The sequence below is a fragment of the Taudactylus pleione genome, unplaced genomic scaffold (assembly GCF_031769625.1).
Source record: "Taudactylus pleione unplaced genomic scaffold, aTauple2 ptg000490l, whole genome shotgun sequence".
Taxonomy (NCBI): Eukaryota; Metazoa; Chordata; class Amphibia; order Anura; family Myobatrachidae; genus Taudactylus; species Taudactylus pleione.
The window spans coordinates 3,570,663-3,592,252 of record NW_028284892.1 but is presented as its reverse complement, the minus strand read 5'-3'; the positions used below and the strand labels follow the sequence as shown (position 1 = coordinate 3,592,252).

Sequence of the window (21,590 nt, the reverse complement as noted above, 5' to 3'; positions counted from 1 at the left end):
CTAATCTGTTTATAAATGTGTGTATATATGCACGTACATTTGTGTATATGTATGTGTATATATATATATACACACACACGTGTGTGTATGTTTGTATATGTACTGTATGTATACACACACGCGTATATGTATGTACGTACTTGTGTGTGTATATATACAGTATATAAATATATATATATATGTGTGTGTGTATATGTATATACACACACACACTTGTGTTTATATACATACATAAACACACATATATATATATACAAATGTACGTGCATTTATATATATATATATATATACACACACACGTGTGTATATATATATATATATATACACGTACGTGTGTGTGTGTATATATATATATATATATGTGTGTGTGTATATGTATATATACATACACACACACAGTGGTAAATAGGGATGTACAGGAGCTTCAGGCACATTTAAGGGGACTGTGGCAGGTGTGGAATGATATGTAAACATTCATCATGTTGATAGGAGAATGTCAACATGGTCATAATGTTGAAGTTGTCCGTGTCGACATTCATGTAGACAGTGATGGAATGTCGACATATCATCCCTGTTGGCCCAGCGCTCACTGACCTGCTCCTGATGGCTGCAGTGACTCCAGCACGGCTTCCGGGTCCCAGCGGTCATGACCTCTGCGGCTCCAGTCTTCCAGTGAGTATCCCCCCCTAACCCTAATGCCTACCCCTAACTTATAGTACCTTTCCCTAACCTCCTCCCGCGCAGTTTAACTGTAACCTCCCCCTAATGCCTAACCCTATCCTCCTCCCCCCGTAGTCTAACCCTAACCTTTCCCTAGTGCCTAACCCTATCCTCCTCCCCCCGTAGCCTAACCCTAACCCTCCCCCTAGTGCCTAACCCTAACCTTCCCCTAGTGCCTAACCCCCCCATGTAGCCTAACCCTAACCTTCCCCTAGTGCCTAACCCCCCATGTAGCCTAACCCTAACCTTCCCCTAGTGCCCAACCCTATCCTCCTCCCCCTTTAGCATAACCGTAACCTTCCCCTAGTGCCTAACCCTATCCTCCTCCCCCCGTAGACTAACCCTAACCTTCCCCTAGTGCCTAAACCTATCCTCTTCCCCCCGTAGCCTAACCCTAACCTTCCCCTAGTGCCTAACCCCCCCCATGTAGCCTAACCCTAACCCTCCCCCTAGTGCCTAACCCCCCCATGTAGCCTAACCCTCTCCCTAGTGCCTAACCCCCCATGTAGCCTAACCCTAACCTTCCCCTAGTGCCCAACCCTATCCTCCTCCCCCTTTAGCATAACCGTAACCTTCCCCTAGTGCCTAACCCTATCCTCCTCCCCCCGTAGCCTAACCCTAACCTTCCCCTAGTGCCTAACCCTATCCTCCTCTCCCCGTAGCCTAACCCTAACCTTCCCCTAGTGCCTAACCCCCCCATGTAGCCTAACCCTAACCCTCCCCCTAGTGCCTAACCCCCCCATGTAGCTTAACCCTAACCCTCCCCCTAGTGCCTAACCCCCCCATGTAGCCTAACCCTAACCTTCCCCTAGTGCCTAACCCCCCCATGTAGCCTAACCCTATCCTTCCCCTAGTGCCCAACCCTATCCTCCTCCCCCTTTAGCATAACCGTAACCTTCCCCTAGTACCTAACCCCCCATGTAGCCTAACCCTAATGTCAACATTTTCATGACTGTCAACATATCACACCACACCTGCTTCGGTCCCCTTAAGTGTGCCTCAAGCCCCTGTACCATCACAATTTACATGTATATGTGGGTGTGTATGTGGGTGTGTAATGTATGTACACACCCACATACACATATATATAGCAGTCAAATGGGCGGCACTCTGGACGGCCTGTATAAAACACACTAATACTCAGTTTAAGTTATCAACGCTTCAGAACTTGTATTCATTCTTTTGTCAGGATTACTGAAGGGACGAATACAAGTTCTGAAATGTTGATAACTTAAATGGATTTTAATGTGTTTTATACAAGCTATCCAGAGTGCCGTCCATTCCACTGCTACATAGTTCCCTCCCTTCACAGGCAGTGGTAATTAGGAGGGCACCAGACGCCATAGCACTATCCTTTGCACAGGAGTGCTGGCCTACACATGCACAGTCAGCGGCATAGCAGGGCTAACTCCAGAGCGCCCTGTGCTGACCTCGTTCCCCTTAAGTGTGTAACGTCATGCCATTGCATAGATGTGTTGAGGCCACCGGCACCTGAAAATGCAGCACTGCCCGGAGTGTCCTGGGAGAACGCTGCACTGGCCTCACACCTATGTAAAATTGTAAACCAACACCACACCGCACTGGTCATGACCCCACATTACCAGTCACACTGCAACGGCACTTGTCACCTCCCCTGCAGTGACATACAATAGGCTCATCATAAATTTCAGCTCCAGGCCCATGTGGACATTAATCTGGCACTGCGCATTTGCATACATACAGCACACACACACGCATTATATTTGCATACATACAGCACACACACACATTATATTTTTATACATACAGCACACACACACGCATTATATTTGCATACATACAGCACACACACACACACACACGCATTATATTTGCATACATACAGCACACACACGCATTATATTTGCATACATACAGCAAACATACATATTTGCATACATACAGCACACACACGCATTATATTTGCATACATACAGCACACACACACGCATTATATTTGCATACATACAGCACACACACACATTATATTTTTATACATACAGCACACACACACGCATTATATTTGCATACATACAGCACACACACACACACACACATTATATTTGCATACATACAGCACACACACACGCATTATATTTGCATACATACAGCACACATACATATTTGCATACATACAGCACACACACACACGCGCGCATTATATTTGCATACATATAGCACATGCGCATTATATTTGCATACATATACAGCACACACACACACATTATATTTGCAAACATACAGCACACACACAAATTATATTTGCATACATATAGCACACACACACGCATTATATTTGCATACATACAGCACACACAGATGCATTATATTTGCATACATACAGCACACACACACACATTATATTTGCATACATATAGCACACACACACGCATTATATTTGCATACATACAGCACACACACACACATTATATTTGCATACATATAGCACACACACACGCATTATATTTGCATACATATAGCACACACACACGCATTATATTTGCATACATACAGCACACACACACGCATTATATTTGCATACATACAGCACACACACACACACATTATAGTTGCATACATACAGCACAAACTCACACATTATATTTGCATACATACAGCACACACACACACATTATATTTGCATACATACAGCACACACACACACACACACACACACGTGCATTATATTTGCATACATACAGGACACACACATTATATTTGCATACATACAGCACACATAAACGCATTATATTTCCATACATACAGCACACACACACGCATTATATTTGCATACATACAGCACACACACATGCATTATATTTGCATACATACAGCACACACATGCATTATATTTGCATACATACAGCACACACACATGCATTATATTTGCATACATACAGCACACACATGCATTATATTTGCATACATACAGCACACACACACATTATATTTGCATACATACAGCACACATAAACGCATTATATTTGCATACATACAGCACACACACACACATTATATTTGCATACATACAGCACACATAAACGCATTATATTTGCATACATACAGCACACACACACGCATTATATTTGCATACATACAGCACACACACATGCATTATATTTGCATACATACAGCACACACATGCATTATATTTGCATACATACAGCACACACACGCATTATATTTGCATACATACAGCACACACACATATTTGCATACATACAGCACACACACGCATTATATTTGCATACATACAGCACACACACATTATATTTGCATACATACAGCACACACACACACGCATTATATTTGCATACATACAGCACATACGCATTATATTTGCATACATACAGCACACACACGCGCGCATTATATTTGCATACATACAGCACACACACACACGCATTATATTTGCATACATACAGCACTCACACACACATTATATTTGCATACATACAGCACACACACGCGCACATTATATTTGCATACATACAGCACACGCGCATTATATTTGCATACATACAGCACACACACACACGCATTATATTTGCATACATACAGCACACACACACACACATTATATTTGCATACATACAGCACACACACACTTTACCTAACCCAGGGGCGTATTAAGAGTTGAAAGGGCGACAGGTCCCCTCCTCTCTCCCCAGCAGCTGGCAGCGCACTGAGCGCAGCAGTAGACTCTGGGCACTAGTCTGTGCCCAGAGTCTACTGTGCATGTCACTGGGGAAATGGCACAGTTGCCATTTTCCTGGTGATTTCACTACTGCGCATACGCAAAACACCGTGAAAATGGCTGGTGACCATTTTCCCATTTTCTAGGTGATTTATGCAGCCCTACTGCAGCGGACACGGGACTCTGGAGAGGTGCACCCCTGTCCTAACCTTCTCTGTAGTGCCTAACCTTCTCCCCCCCGCAGTCTAACTGTAACCTCTCCCTAGCTCCTAACCCTCCCTGCAGTGCCTAACTCTATCCTCCCCCAACAGCCTAACCCTAGCCTTCCCTAGTGCCTAACACTATCCTCCTCCCCTCACAGCCTAACCCTAACCTTCCCTTCAACATACCACACTATGGCCCTCATTCAGAGCTGGACGCTCTGAGCAGAGCGCACGCTCTGAATGAGGGCCGTCCTCCATAATTATGGAGCGTCCTCCTGGACGCTCGTATAGCTGTGGGTCACCACCCACAGCCTATACGAGCGTGCAGGTTGATGGCTGCGATGGTCTTGACCATCGCGACCATCGCCACTGCGAGCCGGAGCCTGCGGTTGAGTTTCTCAACCGCAAGGCCCGGAGTGATTTTGGCTCTATCAGAGCCAAAATCACTCCCACTGACATCACTAGTGATGTCAGTGGGCCGGCTTCTGACGGTAGGCGTTCCCTTGGGAGCGCCCCCGTCTGGGAGACACGCCCCGGCACGCCCACCAAAGGGGGCGTGCTGTCAATCAACATCGACAGCACGCCCCCTTTGATCAGACACAACGAGCGAAGGACTTTCCTTCGCTCGTCGCGTCTGGCGCATGCGCACGACGGAGCTCCCTCTGTCGTGCGCATGCGCAGTGCACACCATCGACCCACTTGCGAGCGGACAGCCGCTTGCGAGTGGGTCTGAATCAGGCCCTATACCCGCTTGGGTTCCCTTAAGTGTGTACCCTCCCAATTTACTATCTATCTGTCTGTCTGTCTATATAATTACATTTTTATAACACTTATAGAAAAAATATGCCAATAGTTTTGGATTTCTTTTTTTGTTTTATAAATCTACACTATTCTAGCACACAAGGTAAGGCAGACCATACAGCTTACATCCTTTCACAAGGTTGAAGGTAGGCGCCAGCTATGCCCTCCATGGAACTAAACACATCCACAGCACAGGCCACATCCTTATGTAAACCACACCTACACCGCACTGGTCACGACCCCACATCACCAGTCACACTACTGCGGCACTTGTCACACACCCTGCAGCGGCACACAATAGGCCCTTCATGAATTTCAGCTCCAGGCCCATGTGGACATTAATCTGGCACTGGTTGTAGGTCAGTGATTCCCAACCTCTGTCCTCAAGGCACACTAACAGTCCTGGTTTTGGTAATATCCAGGCTTGAGCACAGATGGTTAAATCAAAATAACTGAGGTACTAATTAAGTCACCTGTGCTCCAGTATGGCTATCCTCAAAACCTGGACTGTTAGTGTGCCTTGAGGACCGTGGTTTGAAACCCCTGGTGTAGGTGGTGTGCACACCCACACATCACTGGCCACACCCACACATCACTGGCCACACCCACACATTGCTGGCCACACCCACACATCCCCTTCCATTGACTAGGGTTGGTTATGGAGTGGGAGGGGCTCGTGTACAGTCTCTTTGTGTTGGCTCCCTCCTCTCTGCAGCCCAAGTAGACTCTGGTATTGACTTCTCTACTACGCATGTACTAATCTCTGGGAAAATTGCCACCCCCTCTGCAATGCTGACGCAGGATTCCTTAGAGGTGTGTATAATTATATGTGTGCAGGGTGTGCCCATTATAGATGCACCAATGCCAATTACATAACAACAAGGTTCAACCGGACCAGTGGTGCTGCTGACCCCAGCAGGGTAGAATCAGCCTAACCTATGTAGTGGCGAGGAGAGCACCTCAAAACCTAAGGCAGACAGGGACTGCTACCACTTATGCCTGCAAATAAAGGCAACAATCAAAACAAAAATAAGGGATAGAGGGCCTGATTCAGAGCCGGATGCTCTGAACGAGCGCCCGCTCTGAATCAGGGCGTTTTTTTTTTTTTTGGTAGCGGCCTCTTGGACGCTCGCATAGCTGTGGGTTACCACCCACAGCTTATGCGAGCGTCCATGATGATGGTCGCGATGGTCAAGACTATCGCGACCATCGGGCTTGCGACGAGACCCTTGTGGTAGAGTCTCGTTGCCGCAAGCCCTGGAGTGCTTTTGGCTCTATCAGAGCCAAAAGCACTCCCACTGACATCACTAGTGACAAGGGTGGCCCCGGAGATTATCCACAATTGGCAAGATTAGAAGAAAAGGTTGGGAGACAGCAATTCATAACGACAACAAAAAAATAAATGTACTGATACAAATGGTACCAAATTAGTAAATAGTGTAATAATATACAATTGTTACTTTTTGCCCTGCACAAAAACTTCTGTTACTAGGCATTATCTGGTTGAACCTCAGTTATATGATAATGACATTGGTTATATTTCTACGCACACAGGCATCGTCTTGACACATGATCTAAAATATGGAGATTGAAGATGCCGTCTGCACAGGGAGGTTCAAATTCTTCAGAGGTTCCCTGCTGCAAAGAACCTCCATATAGGTAAGAAAAACTCTCAAACTGACTGGTCTGTACCTGATATGTATTGGAGGAGGCAAAAAAAATGTGTACCTAGCCCCAAGATTTCTGTTGCCAGCTCTGCTCCCCTTAGTGACTTACCACAGCACTGGCTCTACCCTGCCAGGCAGGTTCACACTAGCTGCCAGCTGGCTTGATCGGAGCTCAGATCAGGCAGAGTTCAAATCTTCTGTGCATGGTGCAACCGATGGTGACCCCCTCCATAGACCCTGCCCCCTCAACATGTTACACACAGCCCCCATTAGGACTGCTTCTAGAAATTTTCCAGGTTGGTCTTCTATGCCAATCCGCCCCTAGATGTGGACATCACCGATTGCATTATTAAGCAGGCACTATTGTGTCACATAATGTTTATAAGGGACACTACTACTGTGTGGCATAATGTGTATAAGGGGCACTACTGTGTGGCATTGTGTTTAAGGGGCACTACTACTGTATGGCATTATGTGTATTAGGGGTACTACTATGTGGCATTGTGTATTGGGGCACTACTGTATGGCATTATGTGTATTAGGGGTACTACTATGTGGCATTGTGTATTGGGGCACTACTACTGTGTGACATAATGTATATAAGGGACACTACTACTGTGGCATAATGTGTATAAAGGGCACTACTGTGTGGAATAATGTGTATAAGGGGCACTACTACTGTGTGGCATTATGTGTATGGGGGGTACTACTGTGTGGCATTGTGTTTAAGGGGCAGTACTACTGTGTGGCATTATGTATAGAAAGGGGTACTAATATGTGGTATTGTGTATTGGGACACTACTACTGTGTGACATAATGTATATAAGGGACACTACTACTGTGGCATAATGTGTATAAAGGGCACTACTACTGTGTGGCATTATGTGTATTAGGGGCACTACTACTGTGTGGTATTATGTATTAGGGGCACTACCACTGTGTGACATTGTATATTAGGTGCACTACTACTGTGTGACATTGTATACTAGGTGCACTACTACTGTGTGACATTGTATATTAGGTGCACTACTACTGTGTGGCATTGTGTATTAGGTGCACTACTACTGTGTGACATTGTATATTAGGTGCACTACTACTGTGTGGCATTGTGTATTAGGTGCACTACTACTGTGTGACATTGTATATTAGGTGCACTACTACTGTGTGGCATTGTGTATTAGGTGCACTACTACTGAGTTGCATATTGTGTATAATGGGCACTACTACTGTGTGTTATAAGGGGCACTATAGAAGGGGCTTTTACTAAAAGCCCCAGATCTTTCTTAAAAAAAAAAACACGCAACAATAAGTTTTATATTTGTAAATCATGTTTTTTTTGTATTTACTTCTGTAAGCTATTTTATAGCAATTAACCAGTTTATGTATCTATATCGGATTTCTATCATGCTTTTATGGAATTTTTTTATTTATTTAGTGGACGCCATTTTTCATTTTGCCCAGGTCGACAAAAACCTTTAGTTATCCTGAGCTGAAAAGTCACTTAAAAAAAAAAATTGTTTTATTATTTTAAATGATTTTTTTTTTCTCATTGTTTTAAAAGGTTTTTCTTAATTTTTTTACCATTTTTTTTTCTTATGTCATTGAAGGCCTGAATCTGGGTTTTCAGTTTCACTGTGCACTTGCGCGCTGGGTAGCTGGAGGCTGGCACGGCTAAACAGTAGGTTCATCATCTCCGTGTGGGGCCACTATCGCTCAGCTGGCGATAATTTCCTGAGAATTTGGTGCGATATAGAAAGAATCATTAATCAATGTATTTTAATAAAGAGGCCTTTTAACAAATAGCCTCAAAATGTCCTGCATCCAAATGAACTCAATATATTACACTGGTAAATGCAGTAATTGAACCTGCTTTGTATAGATGCACTTTATTTTACTGGTGACAGCGTAATCTTCCTTGGCATTTTGTTTGAGCCTGTAATGCAGTGCCGCGACCCTAGCGATATAACGTATTAATGACCTGATGCATCATAAAACATCTCCTCTCCTCTGTCCTGTATTTCTTCCACTGCCTGAGGCACGATCTGAAAAGCCAGGCCGCTGCCAACGCCTGTACCCAGTGTGCAGTCTGTGTGTCGTACACAGTGTCATAAGGCAGCAGAGGTTTAAAGGACGTGGCAACACTGCCAACATGGGCTATAAATCCTCAGCATGACGCGCTTGCCCAATCTTCATTCATAAGTCATCGGGGCAAGACGTAATTTACCCAAGAGAGCATTTAGATGGGAACATGAACAAGTAATTTACTGCACTCCTTAAAGATGGCACCAAATTATTTATTTATGAGAGATTTCTGACAGATCGGATATTTAATAATTTATCCCGGGGAGCCACGAGCCAGGGTCATCAGTAAATAATTCACTTATAATAAACTAAGAAATAATCTTTGTTTTTCAGTAACTTACCCTCATACCACCATTTAGTAGCAGGGACATCTCAGCATATATCATGTTCAGGCTTACCGCATACAAAGTGTTTATACACCTTGTTCACACTGGAGCCGGAACCAGTGCTTGTTTTTTGTGGGTGGGTAGGGGCTTAACACCTACCTCTGTCCCACCACCCTTTTGTAGCTCAGTCTCTCCCATCTCCGGATCCTGTGCACCAGGACAGGTGTACAAAATAAATAGGTGACCCTGGACAGGCAGGATTGATAACAGAACAACAGGTGTCATGCAGATGGGAAGCAGTCAAGAAGCCAGCGGTCGCAATGCCGACCGCCGGCTTCCTGACTGTCAAATCCCGGCAGGGAACTAATGACAGGTGTCGAAATCTTAACGCAGGGAGCCCGACGCCTGGCATGCTGGGTGCGGACAGCCGCGGAGGGGGGGGGGGGGGGGGCCTAAGGTTAGGCTAAGGGAAGGGAGGTTAGGGTTAGGCACCCCCGGGGGGAGGTTAGGGTTAGGCACCTCCCCTTTTCACCCGGAGGGTTAGGTTGCGGGAAGAGGGGAGAGGTTAGGGTTAGGCAGCCCTAAGGGAGGGTTAGGGGGGGGGGGGAGAGGTTTAGGGATAGTTAGAAACTTATCTTAGTCGGGATCCTGCTGTTCTGCTATCCGGCGTCGGTATAACATCCGCTGGGCTAATATCCGGCGGTATTTCATACCGATTCCGTGCAGATACAGCAGGGAAATGTTGTACAGGTAACAATGTGGAAAGCTATGGAGGTCAGGTCACCTTATGATGGTAAATACTGCACATCCTTGCCCTGTATTTTACCCAGTCTATGATATTTCTCCTCTCCAGCAGAAATGACTTATTTTCATATCACTTTCCCAGTAATCTTGTGAAAGCATCTCCGAGGGCCAGTAACGGGGTACGATATCACACTTATCTGTAAATTCCCACCATGGGAAATAAAAAGATGACTTTAGACAAATTGGGTCTTTGGCCATAAATCAAGGCCGTGGAAACACCCAACACAACCCATTTTTGTGTAAGTTTTCTTTTAAACAAATGGAGGGCACAACAGACTGTCAAACTAGTATTTCACGTAGGGCCTCCTGAATTCCCCAGAGCCTCACATGTCCTAGTACAACACTGTTAGGCTCTGCATCATATCCCCCAATTTCCATTAGTGCCTGGCAGACAGGGCTGGATTGAGGGCCACATGTGCCTGGAGCTGAAAATGACCAAGGGCCTATTATGAGAAGCAGAGGAGGCGTGACCAGTGCTGTGTGGGTGTGGCCAGTGCCATGTGGGCGTGTACCCCCCTATACTCTCCGCCCCAATGTCTCCCTTAATAGGTAAAAGAAAAAAAAATGCTTCATTTTGTGTGGTAAATAGAAATACAATTTTACTACTTATGATTTATGGCTGACCGTGTGGAGAGCAGATGGCCAGTCAACATCATGTTGTCATGACAATGGGCCTATTTTTATGTGGAGGCCTGGAGCTGGAGCTCCATCCGCCCCATTGTTAATCTGGCCCTGCTGGCAGAGCCTGGCTTCCTGTGTGCTCACTGAACCCGGGCAGGCTACACAGGACCTCCTGCTTCTTCTCCAGTTTAGCGAAGTGCTAGCAGGGAAGGCTTTGGTTGTGCATACAGTGCCAGCTGGTGTAAAGTGTGGAAAAATAAGTAGCCAGCTCAGTAACATAGGCAGCCATAAGCTAAACTATGTCTTTTGGTAGCTATAGTATGTTGAGTCATATCTGGGGCCAAGTATGTAATGGTAAACCACAGCTCACATGCCCAGGGTAGAGATTGTTATTTTTGTTTGGCTTCAATATTTGATATTTAAAAAAAACCCAAAAAACAACATTTTAGTTGATACATTGCAATATTTTTCCCCAATGTAATTCACACGATATATCATTCAGAGAAACTCCAGACATGGTGCATTCTGCAACTGGGCATGCGTAGTATCAATATTGATTTCTGAGAACATTGAAATTATTACCACGATAAATTTCTGTATACACATATGAATATCCCATATTAATCAATACATATGAATATCCCGTATTAATTGATACTTATGAATATCTGGTATTAATTCCTAACCTAGGGCCACCGGGAAAACTTTCATGGTTTCCTCTCCAGGACCCTGTCCTACAAGCAATTTATTGATTCCCAATAGTCTCTAGTCGCTATTTAGCGCTGCAAGTCGCTTAAGAAAGAATTGCTTTCCAGTCCAATCATGTGGTTCCAAAGCACAAAAAGTTATTTATGTAGAGAAAAACTAACACGATGAAAGATTTAACTAGAGTAAAAAGCAATAAAATAGTACAAGCCGATACATACACGTGCGCACTTTTCCCAGTATACAGTCATCAATCCAGACATCTGTGGTCATCAAAGAGAATGGCTGAACACTGAGATCGGGACACAGCTTATATACCTTACAGATTTCAGAGTTAACAAAGGAACCATTGGTTCTTGCTTCTGGATAATCTGGTCATTGGTCAGTTCATACGGTGTCATCATGGGTATGTCTCAGTTCTCCAACAGTTCCTTTGTGTATCTTTCCCGCCGTAGAACTGGTTTAAACACTACAGACAAGAAATAACATTCTATTCAATAACTCCCTATCATCTATAACTAGTGGACGCATGATGCGATTTCCTTGCCCATAGAAACGGATATCTGCAAATAAATAGGGCTTTAGTATGATACCAAACATGACATGTCCACTATGTTCTAAACCTTAGATCTCATTTTAGTACATATTACATCATAATTATTAGTTATAAAATACCTTTAATAACTCTGATTATTAGCTATTGTGACTGGGAACCATTTTATACATATGCGTTCGCATATGTGCGTCTGTGCATTGAAATAGGAAATGTTTGTATGTGAATATGCATGTGAGCATCTATGTGTACGCATATATGTTTATGTGTGTGCGTTATATGCATCAGTGTATGTGTGTGGTGGATTCGCATTTGTGCGCATCGGATTGCGCTGACGCCGAGTAGCATCCAATTTAATCTTCATCAGAACACTGACTGACTGACTAGTTCGTCAGATAATAATTGCAAGCGATCATATCCAATTATTTGACTCGACAAATTATATGAAGGACAGGTGCTCGAACACATTTCAGCAGGGTCAGATTGTCCATAGCCTGCAATGGGATTTTTTCCTCTTGGACGATGGCTTAGGGGGGCCGATAGATACAAGTTTTTTTTTTTTTAAATTAAATAAATGCATCTGTTTATTTTTATTATGCGCCCTGGTCTGGGCACCTGAGCTCATCATGGCTGATCCTGGCCTATTCCAGGCCGTCACTGCACATTGGCTTACATCTGTGTTGCTCGTTCCTCCCCAGGGACCAGCCATTGTCATGAGCCATGGCCGATCAGTCCTGAGCTGAGCAGCCCCTCACCGCCCTGCTCCTTGCGTCGTGCTTCTCTTTCTCTTACCTCTGACTTTACATGCAGCTGCATCCATCAGTGCTGACAGGCCTCAGTAATTGCAGCTCCCAGGACCTCCCTACGCTAAAGAAAACGCCTGTGAGGTACCATTGTTATGTGCAGCTATAGGGTGGCCGGGAACTGTAAATAGCGGTTCCTGGGCAGTATACTGGAACCTGCGGCTGTCACTGATAGTGGAGTTCTGGCAAGAAAGCTGCAGGCCTGACATGCCTCGCACCTCAGCGCAATTCACCCCTGTGTGATTGGACACTTGTTACTTGCTGCCTCCTATACCCTTAGCTTAAAATAATGGCCCAAACTGGCCTTATGATAAAAGATGGCATAGTAAAACAACACTAAATCATTGCAATGTATATTGATGCATAGAATATACAAGGTAGTAAACAGATGCACTGTATTTATACACAAGCTACTGGCATATAGTCATTGATGGGCACTGGCATATTGGTGGTGCAGTTATAGTCCTTTATGGGCACTGGCTGCTGCCGAGTCAATGGGCTTATTGGTGTGGGAGTGGCCATGTATGACTAAGGGTGTGGGAGGGTGCTAGGAGTGGCCGTGTATGACTAAGGGTGTGGGAGTGGCCATGTATGACTAAGGGTGTGGGAGGGTGCTGGGAGTGGCCGTGTATGACTAAGGGTGTGGGAGTGGCCGTGTATGACTAAGGGTGTGGGAGGGTGCTAGGAGTGGCCGTATATGACTAAGGATGTGGGAGTGGCCGTGTATGACTAAGGGTGTGGGAGGGTGCTGGGAGTGGCCGTGTATGACTAAGGGTGTGGGAGGGTGCTGGGAGTGGCCGTGTATGACTAAGGGTGTGGGAGGGTGCTGGGAGTGGTCGTGTATGACTAAGGGTGTGGGAGGGTGCTGGGAGTGGCCGTGTATGACTAAGGGTGTGGGAGGGTGCGGGAGTGGCCGTGTACAACTAAGGGTGTGGGAGGGTGCTGGGAGTGGCCGTGTATGACTAAGGGTTTGGGAGGGTGCTGGGAGTGGCCGTGTATGACTAAGGGTGTGGGAGGGTGCTGGGAGTGGCCGTGTATGACTAAGGGTGCGGGAGTGGCCGTGTACGACTAAGGGTGTGGGACGGTGCTGGGAGTGGTCGTGTATGACTAAGGGTGTGGGAGGGTGCTGGGAGTGGCCGTGTATGACTAAGGGTGTGGGAGGGTGCGGGAGTGGCCGTGTACGACTAAGGGTGTGGGAGGGTGCTGGGAGTGGCCGTGTATGACTAAGGGTGTGGGAGGGTGCGGGAGTGGCCGTGTACGACTAAGGGTGTGGGAGGGTGCTGGGAGTGGCCGTGTACGACTAAGGGTCTGGGAGGGTGCTGGGAGTGGCCGTGTATGACTAAGGGTGTGGGAGGGTGCTGGGAGTGGCCGTGTACGACCAAGGGTGTTGGAGGGTGCTGGGCGTGGCCGTGTACGACCAAGGGTGTGGGAGGGTGCTGGGAGTGGCCGTGTACGACCAAGGGTGTGGGAGGGTTCTGGGAGTGGCCGTGTACGACCATGGGCGTGGGAGGGTGCTGGGAGTGGCCGTGTACGACCATGGGCGTGGGAGGGTGCTGGGAGTGGCCGTGTACGACCATGGGCGTGGGAGGGTGCTGGGAGTGGCCGTGTACGACCATGGGCGTGGGAGGGTGCTGGGAGTGGCCGTGTACGACCAAGGGTGTGGGAGGGTGCTGGGAGTGGCCGTGTACGACCAAGGGTGTGGGAGGGTGCTGGGAGTGGCCGTGTACGACCAAGGGTTTGGGAGGGTGCTGGGAGTGGCCGTGTACGACCAAGGGTGAAGTATTCAACCCCCAACACATTTGTTACATTTTGTTGCTGCAGATACTGAAATTCAAAATTGATTGAAGCAGGGACTTTATTTGTGGTGCTGATTCACAAAACCAGTATTGCAGAACTTTTCCACAAATTATTAATAATGCAAAAAAAAAAAAAAATCAAAACACAGAAGTTCTTTAATTCGAAAAGTATTCATACCCCGTGTCAGGGCCGTAGCTAGGTTAGTGCGGCCGCTGCCATCGCACAGGGCACCACAGGTCAGGGGGCGCTGTTTGGGCCTGTAAAATTTCTGTTTATTATCGTTCTTGCTTGTAGCTTCCTCTTATTTCATCCCCAGCAACTCCTGGCCTCCCCTATCTCTTCCCTGGCCCTTCCCCATGAAGCCAAGGCCCTTTTTTGGGTATATTTTGTCCCTTTGAAAAATGGGGGGGGCGACAATGCTCTTTCTGGCACAGGTCACCAAAATATCTAGTTAAGGCTCTGCCCCGTGTCATTGCAGGCTGAAGTCTGCCCTGAAAAGTCACATGTTCATTGGCTCCACCTGTAGGAGACATTAGTGGCTCACTGATGATGGATAAAGACGTCTAAAGAGTGAAGTGGTCAAGCAGAGAAGTTGTCCATAACAACCAATCAGCTACTACCTATTATTCTATAGCAGGGGTGGGCAACCTGTGACACTCCAGCTGCTGTATAACTACACTTCCCATCATGCCTTGCCACAGTTTTAGCATGTGTTAACAGCAAATTTATGGCAGGGCATGCTGGATATGTAGTTTCACAGTAGCTGGAGTGACACAGGTTGCCTACCCCTGTTATAGAATAATAGGTAGTAGCTGATTGGTGGCTATAGGTCAGCTTCTCCACTAGAAGGTTTGATACATAAAGGGGGGAATTCAGTTTGCCTCGGCATATACTCTGCAGCTAATTGATTGCGCCGCATGGGAAAAAGCTATTCAATAAACGTAATCTTTTGTCTGCGTGGTAAACACTGGACTTACATGCAATAACCCATTGATTCTACGTAAAATGCGGAATGAATGGCTTTCCCTGCCAGTTAAAATGCTGAATCTATATTTTATTGCCGATTTTTCCTCGCAGCTCCTGCCTCTGATAATTAGTGCACTGGGTTCCCACAGCTCGTTGAATCATGCAGTCCGATCGATTAGCTGCGGGGTAATCCTCACAGCTATTTGAATCCCCCCCCCCCCCCACAGGGTGTGAAGACATTGATGATCTCCAGGAGGTCTGTACAGTTCACACTGCTTAGATGATGATTAGATTATTAGAAGAGCTAAAATGTGGTCGTAAAGTTGAACCAGCTACAGAAGTCGGTGGCTGCGATGGAAGTGTAAGCGCTGGTGTCAACAACCTCTCCTACATTCCTCAATGAGAATGGTAATGGAAAGGGGGAGACGGAGGTCACAAGGTAGAAACCCTGGCTATAATAACCTCATATCCTTGACTGTCTATACATTACCGCAGACACTGTGCAAAACGTCATGTTTCTGACTGCAGTAGAGACGCGTCGGGAGTCTTTGCAACAACTGTGATGATGAAGACATTAATGAAGAACAAGAATCCCTTTATGAAAAGACTTTATTTGAAAAAGATAATGTTGAAGGGGTTTATATAGTCCCAATTATAGCAACCATCACTAATAGGAAGTAAACAACGGTGTGGGTAGTAGTCCCTTCACATGTTATTTCATAAGAAGGTTATGATGTGTGTTGTTGTCTAGCCAGTTACCCCTATGTATGCAGCTGGTTACTCACACTTGCCAAGGACACTGAACCCGGTCAGTTTTTGAAACCTGTGTTAAAAGCCTTGTTGGGCATCCTGTGGCTCACCCAAATAGGCAGCAGCAACATCAGCCCCCTGGAACAACAGATCAGGATATTTCAGAAGAAACTCTCCGGCTTTGAACTCCTTTGGGCTGGACCTGGACTTCCTCTGAATTCCTGGAATGGACCTGGACTCCCTCTTAACTTCTGACAGCTGTAACTATATTATCAGCTCAAGTGGCAGCTTTTCCTGTAAGACTTGCAGCTCTCCATAAGGGGTTGGCAGCCTATATCATCACCTTTAGTATTACTGCAACACAGAAACATGTCACATGACTCATTTTGGAAGTGTTATGGGATGACAAAACACACCTGGATATGAGGGTCAACGTGTACATGCCAGGGGCATCGATAGGAGGGAGGGGTCGGGTACTATTTACCTGGCCCGGTTTAATGGGCCTGGCTGCAGCAGTCTCCCCTCACTGCCTGATGTACAACTGCGCTGTTATACACATCTGCCAGGAATTGGTATTCCCCCCCCCCCCCCCCCCTCACAAACACACACTCCAGTACCCGGCCCCATCTGACCTCCTGAAGGTCCTCATGCATGCAGCTCGTTTTGTCTAAAACTAGAGCTTGTATCTTACTATATAAGGAGTAAAATATTCTGTCACTGTAAAATGTAAGAATATTATAAGGTATCTCAGAATTCTGTAACATGTATAAAGCCTGTGGCCTTTCTGTGGTGACACAACCGTTCCAGGATTCCTAATAACCTTATATTTTACAGTAGGGAGTACATCGTTTCCATTGTACAGCATATGTATAATGCATGCTTTTTATCTGGTGATCTTAAATGCATTATATATGATAAGCACATGCAAAATAAATCTGATCTGACTAGCCCAGCGGCAGGAAGATCTCCTTGTCACATTGTTCTTTTCCCGTGGCATCAATGTGGATGTTTGTACCTCAGCGGTGATGAGGACATGTGGTAGGAACCTTGCAGAAGGTAAAAATGACAAGACCAACAGCTGGCGGAACATTTATGACTGGGAACCCTGCCTGCATCTCATGCATCTCATTCGTACACATAATGCCTCTTGACTGCCTACATTAACGCCCATCTGCTTGTATGGCGTGATGCCATGCACAGTCCACTAGCTCCTGGTATGTTGGTACGAGGCTCAGCGTGTACCAGCTTTCTGAGTGTGACAGTTAATGGGGGGCATTACCTCAAACAGCGCTGACTGAATGACGACTCTTGTCACCCTGTGTTTTCCCTGAGTGAGATGCGGTGCTGGGCAACTGTTAGGCCTCCGGGCATTAAAGTATTAAAAAAGTAATGACAGATATTTTAACTACTTCTATGCTGCCAAGTGGTGAACTGTACAGGAATCCTCATTCTGTGGTAAATGCATTTCAAGCGCATCACATCTAATAAACAGGGACAGCTGCCACATCTGTTCTAGGTCTCCACAGCAGAGCGTTCTGGGTAATTTCACCCTCCATAAGTACAGAGACAGCCTGAGTTATTTTTAAGTTTTCTTTAATGTCACCAAAAGAAGTTTGGCACACTTGGTGTACTGCAAATCCTGTCGGTAGACTGGGAGAATTTTTGCATACGAAGAAAGGACTGCGTTCAAGTTGTTTTAGCAACGTCAGCGGTTTGCTCACTTTGCAATCCTGTCTTCTACCTTATGTCGGGGAACAGCCCACCCACCATGAAATCTATGTATAGCTGAATGGGGATCTCTCAGTAGAACTACAGTACCTTAAGACACACTAACAGTCCTGGTTTTAGTGATATCCATTCTAAAGCACAGATGGTTAAATCAAAATAACTAAGGTACTAATTAAATCACCTGTGCTCAAGTATGGCTATCCTTAAAACCTGGACCGTTAGTGTGCCTTGAGGACCATGGTTGGGAACCCCTGCTCTATTATATTCAAAGTAAACCTCAAGAACGTACTTGAGGTAATTTAGCACCTGTAGTGCAAAATGGCCGCTTTGCAGCTCAAATACACACTTATCTCTTGTGTGGTGGTCTACACAGTCCTTTCCAAGTTGCAAACGGACTTTAATTTTATAGATGGCAGAGATTGGGGGGTAAATTTACTAAGAATCGAGCTTGGTTGTGTTTGAACTCACTCAGCTTCACCAAAACTCAGGTGAGTTTTCCCTTTTAATAGTGAGTTTAGCTGAAAGTGAGTTTTCCGATGGTGAAGCAGAATGAGTTTTTTTTCCCCAAAATTGAGAGTTTAGATGAGATTACTTACTCGAGATTGCAGTGTTTTCTCTCTGCAATACTCACCCAAGAAAGCAGCCTGCACATATCAGTGAAATATGTGAAGGCTGCTAGTGTATTGAACCTGTATAAAATTAGTTAAATGTTAGAAAAAAAAATGACACAGGGTCCCCCCCCCCCCCCCAAATGCATAACCAGCCCCGGACTTGCCAGCCAGTCCTGGTTCCGGGGGAAAAAATGAGTAGGGTTCCACTGTAATTTAGGAACCAGCACCTGGCTACAGGGCCAGTCCTGGTTTTAATTATAGGGGGAAAAAAATTGCGTAGGGGTCCCCCTATAATTAACACCAGCATTGGACCCTTCCTAGCGGGGGGCTTATGCCACAGCCAGGGGAGCCCCCCAGCCGCAGCATCAGTCCTGACCGCTAGTCAGTCCAGGCCAGGGATCCCTGGGGAGTTGGGACCCTCCCAATAAAGGGGTCCCCCTCTCCAGGGCACCCCTGGCCTAGGCTGATAGCCTGGGGCTATCCCTGCCACCCTTGTGCAGTGGGTGGCGAGCTGTTAGTGTAGGTGTAGTGTGAAAAATAGAATTGACAACATTGTCTGTACAGTAGAACTGCAGGTCCCAGCAAGCCTCCCCCGCATGCTGGTACTTGGAGAACCACAAGTACCAGCATGCGGGGCATTAAGGGCCTGCTGGTCCATGTAGTTCACCTGTAAAGAAATGTGTAAAAAAAAACCATAAGACACACACACACCGTGAAAATAAGATTTATTACATCTATACACTCGCACATACTCACCTTCTTCCAGATGGTCACGTCCCCTTCTCAACGTAAAGTATCCAATGGAAGTACCTCTTAAAAAAGATCCAGTACTCACCTTTTATACCACGATGTTCTCCGCAGTAATCCAAATAGGGCCCCGGACACACTGTAACAAGACACTACAGCATGTTGTTACAGTTACACTAATGACAGCTCAGGGTTTGAGCTGTCATTAGTTACTGGGCCGTGAGCCAATCAGGGGCGGCATAACATTAGTTCAAGAACATTATGCGGCCACTCATTGGCTGGGACCCATGTGGCCTTAGCCCATGAGCGGCTCCTCCACGTGGTTCCCAGCCAATGAGCGTCCGCTAATGTTTCATTTTGGCGTAGGTGGAAGTCCAGCTAGAAGGTGCAATTTTGCATCTTGGCAAGAGCATGCTGCCCTGAAAGCAGTGGCCTGGGGTATTTTTGCAGGTGAAAGGTCTTGTTTTTGCCTCTCCCTATAAACTGGTTATATTACCACCTGTACTAACATGGTATTTGTATGGGGGAGACAGTTTATCAAGTATCGTGGTGGAGTTTGTACCACCGAAATACCTGTTCTGGAATGATGGCCCTATCGCAAAAGAAGTATAAAAATTATATATTCTTGAGCTATATTATAGTTTTTAATTATTAATAGGAAAAAAAAAATATCATTTTATAGAAGGTATTTAGTATGTATAATGTATTTTTCAGTGTGTGTATGTATACATATGTGTGTGCGGTTGGCTACGGGATGCCAGCGCTCGGGATTCCGGCGGTCAGAATCTCGACGCCGGCATCCCAACAGGGTTAGGATACAGACACCTGTCGATCGGTATCCTAACCCTCCCTTCCTGGTGTCTTAACCTAACCTCCCCCTATAGTGCCTAAACCTAACCCTTCCCCTATAGTGCCTAAATCTAACCCCTTACTCTATAGTGCCTAAACCTAACTTCCCCCTATAGTGCCTAAACCTAACTACCCCAAATAGTGCCTAACCCTCCCCCTATAGTGCCTAAACCTAACCACCCCCTATAGTGCCTAAACCTAACCCTCCCCCTATAGTGCCTAAACCTAACTACCCCAAATAGTGCCTAACCCTAACCCTCCCCCTATAGTGCCTAAACCTAACCACCCCCTATAGTGCCTAATTCTAACCCTCTCCCTATAGTGCCTAACTCTAACCCTCCCCCTATAGTGCCTAAATCTAACCTCCCCCTATAGTGCCTAACCCTCCCTCTAGTGCCTAACCCTAACCCTCCCCCTATAGTGCCTTAACCTAACCACCCCCTATAGTGCCTAAATCTAACCCTCTCCCTATAGTGCCTAACCCTAACCCCAAGTGCCTAAACCTAACCCCCCCTTCCCTGCCGCCTAAACTTCCCCTGGGGGGTGCCTAACTCTGACCTCCCCCCGAGGGTGCCTAACCCTAACCCTCACTCCCCCTAGCCTAACCCTAACCCTAAGTCCCCCCCAGGAGCCCTAAACCTAACCCTTGCCCCCCCCCCTGCGTCTGTCCGCAACGGCGCCCGGCATCACTTCAATCGGGATGCCGGTCTCCCGGCGTCGGTAAAATGAGAGGCGTCTAGATTTAGACGCCTGTTATTTAACTAGGGATGAGCGGGTTCGGTTCCCTGAGAACCGAACCCACACGAACTTCGGGGATCCAGGGCGATCCGAGCCCAAGCTCGGATCTCCCTGTCTGCCGTGGATCCCTCTCCCGAGGCAAAACCTTGAGATCTGCTGTCGGATCTCGAGGTTTTGCCTCGAGGGGCCATTTAAAAAAAATGCCTTTCCCTTTAATGGGCAAAGTGCTGATTGGCTGACAGAGCCGTCTGTCACGGCTCTCAGCCAACAAGCATTATGGTGCTCATTTGCATGTAGCACGGCCTCGTGAGATCCGTGCTACATGCATCTGTGTGATTGACAGTGACACAGAACACAGATGGGTCAGTGAGATCCGTCTGTGCTGCTGTGTATTTCAATGACAC

General features: G+C 46.3%; 1 protein-coding gene across 2 annotated transcripts in view; it reads left to right on the top strand.

Annotated features, from left to right (window-relative positions):
- LOC148502596 (DNA damage-regulated autophagy modulator protein 1-like) overlaps positions 1 to 21,590 on the top strand; it is a 622,814-nt gene that overhangs the window by 229,864 nt on the left and 371,360 nt on the right. For both annotated transcript variants that reach the window (XM_088449676.1, XM_088449677.1), the window contains one exon: positions 6,994 to 7,098. In XM_088449676.1, the coding sequence (XP_088305802.1) occupies positions 7,034 to 7,098 (65 nt within the window). In that variant the 5' untranslated portion in view covers positions 6,994 to 7,033. The remainder of the gene's footprint in view (positions 1 to 6,993; positions 7,099 to 21,590) is intronic.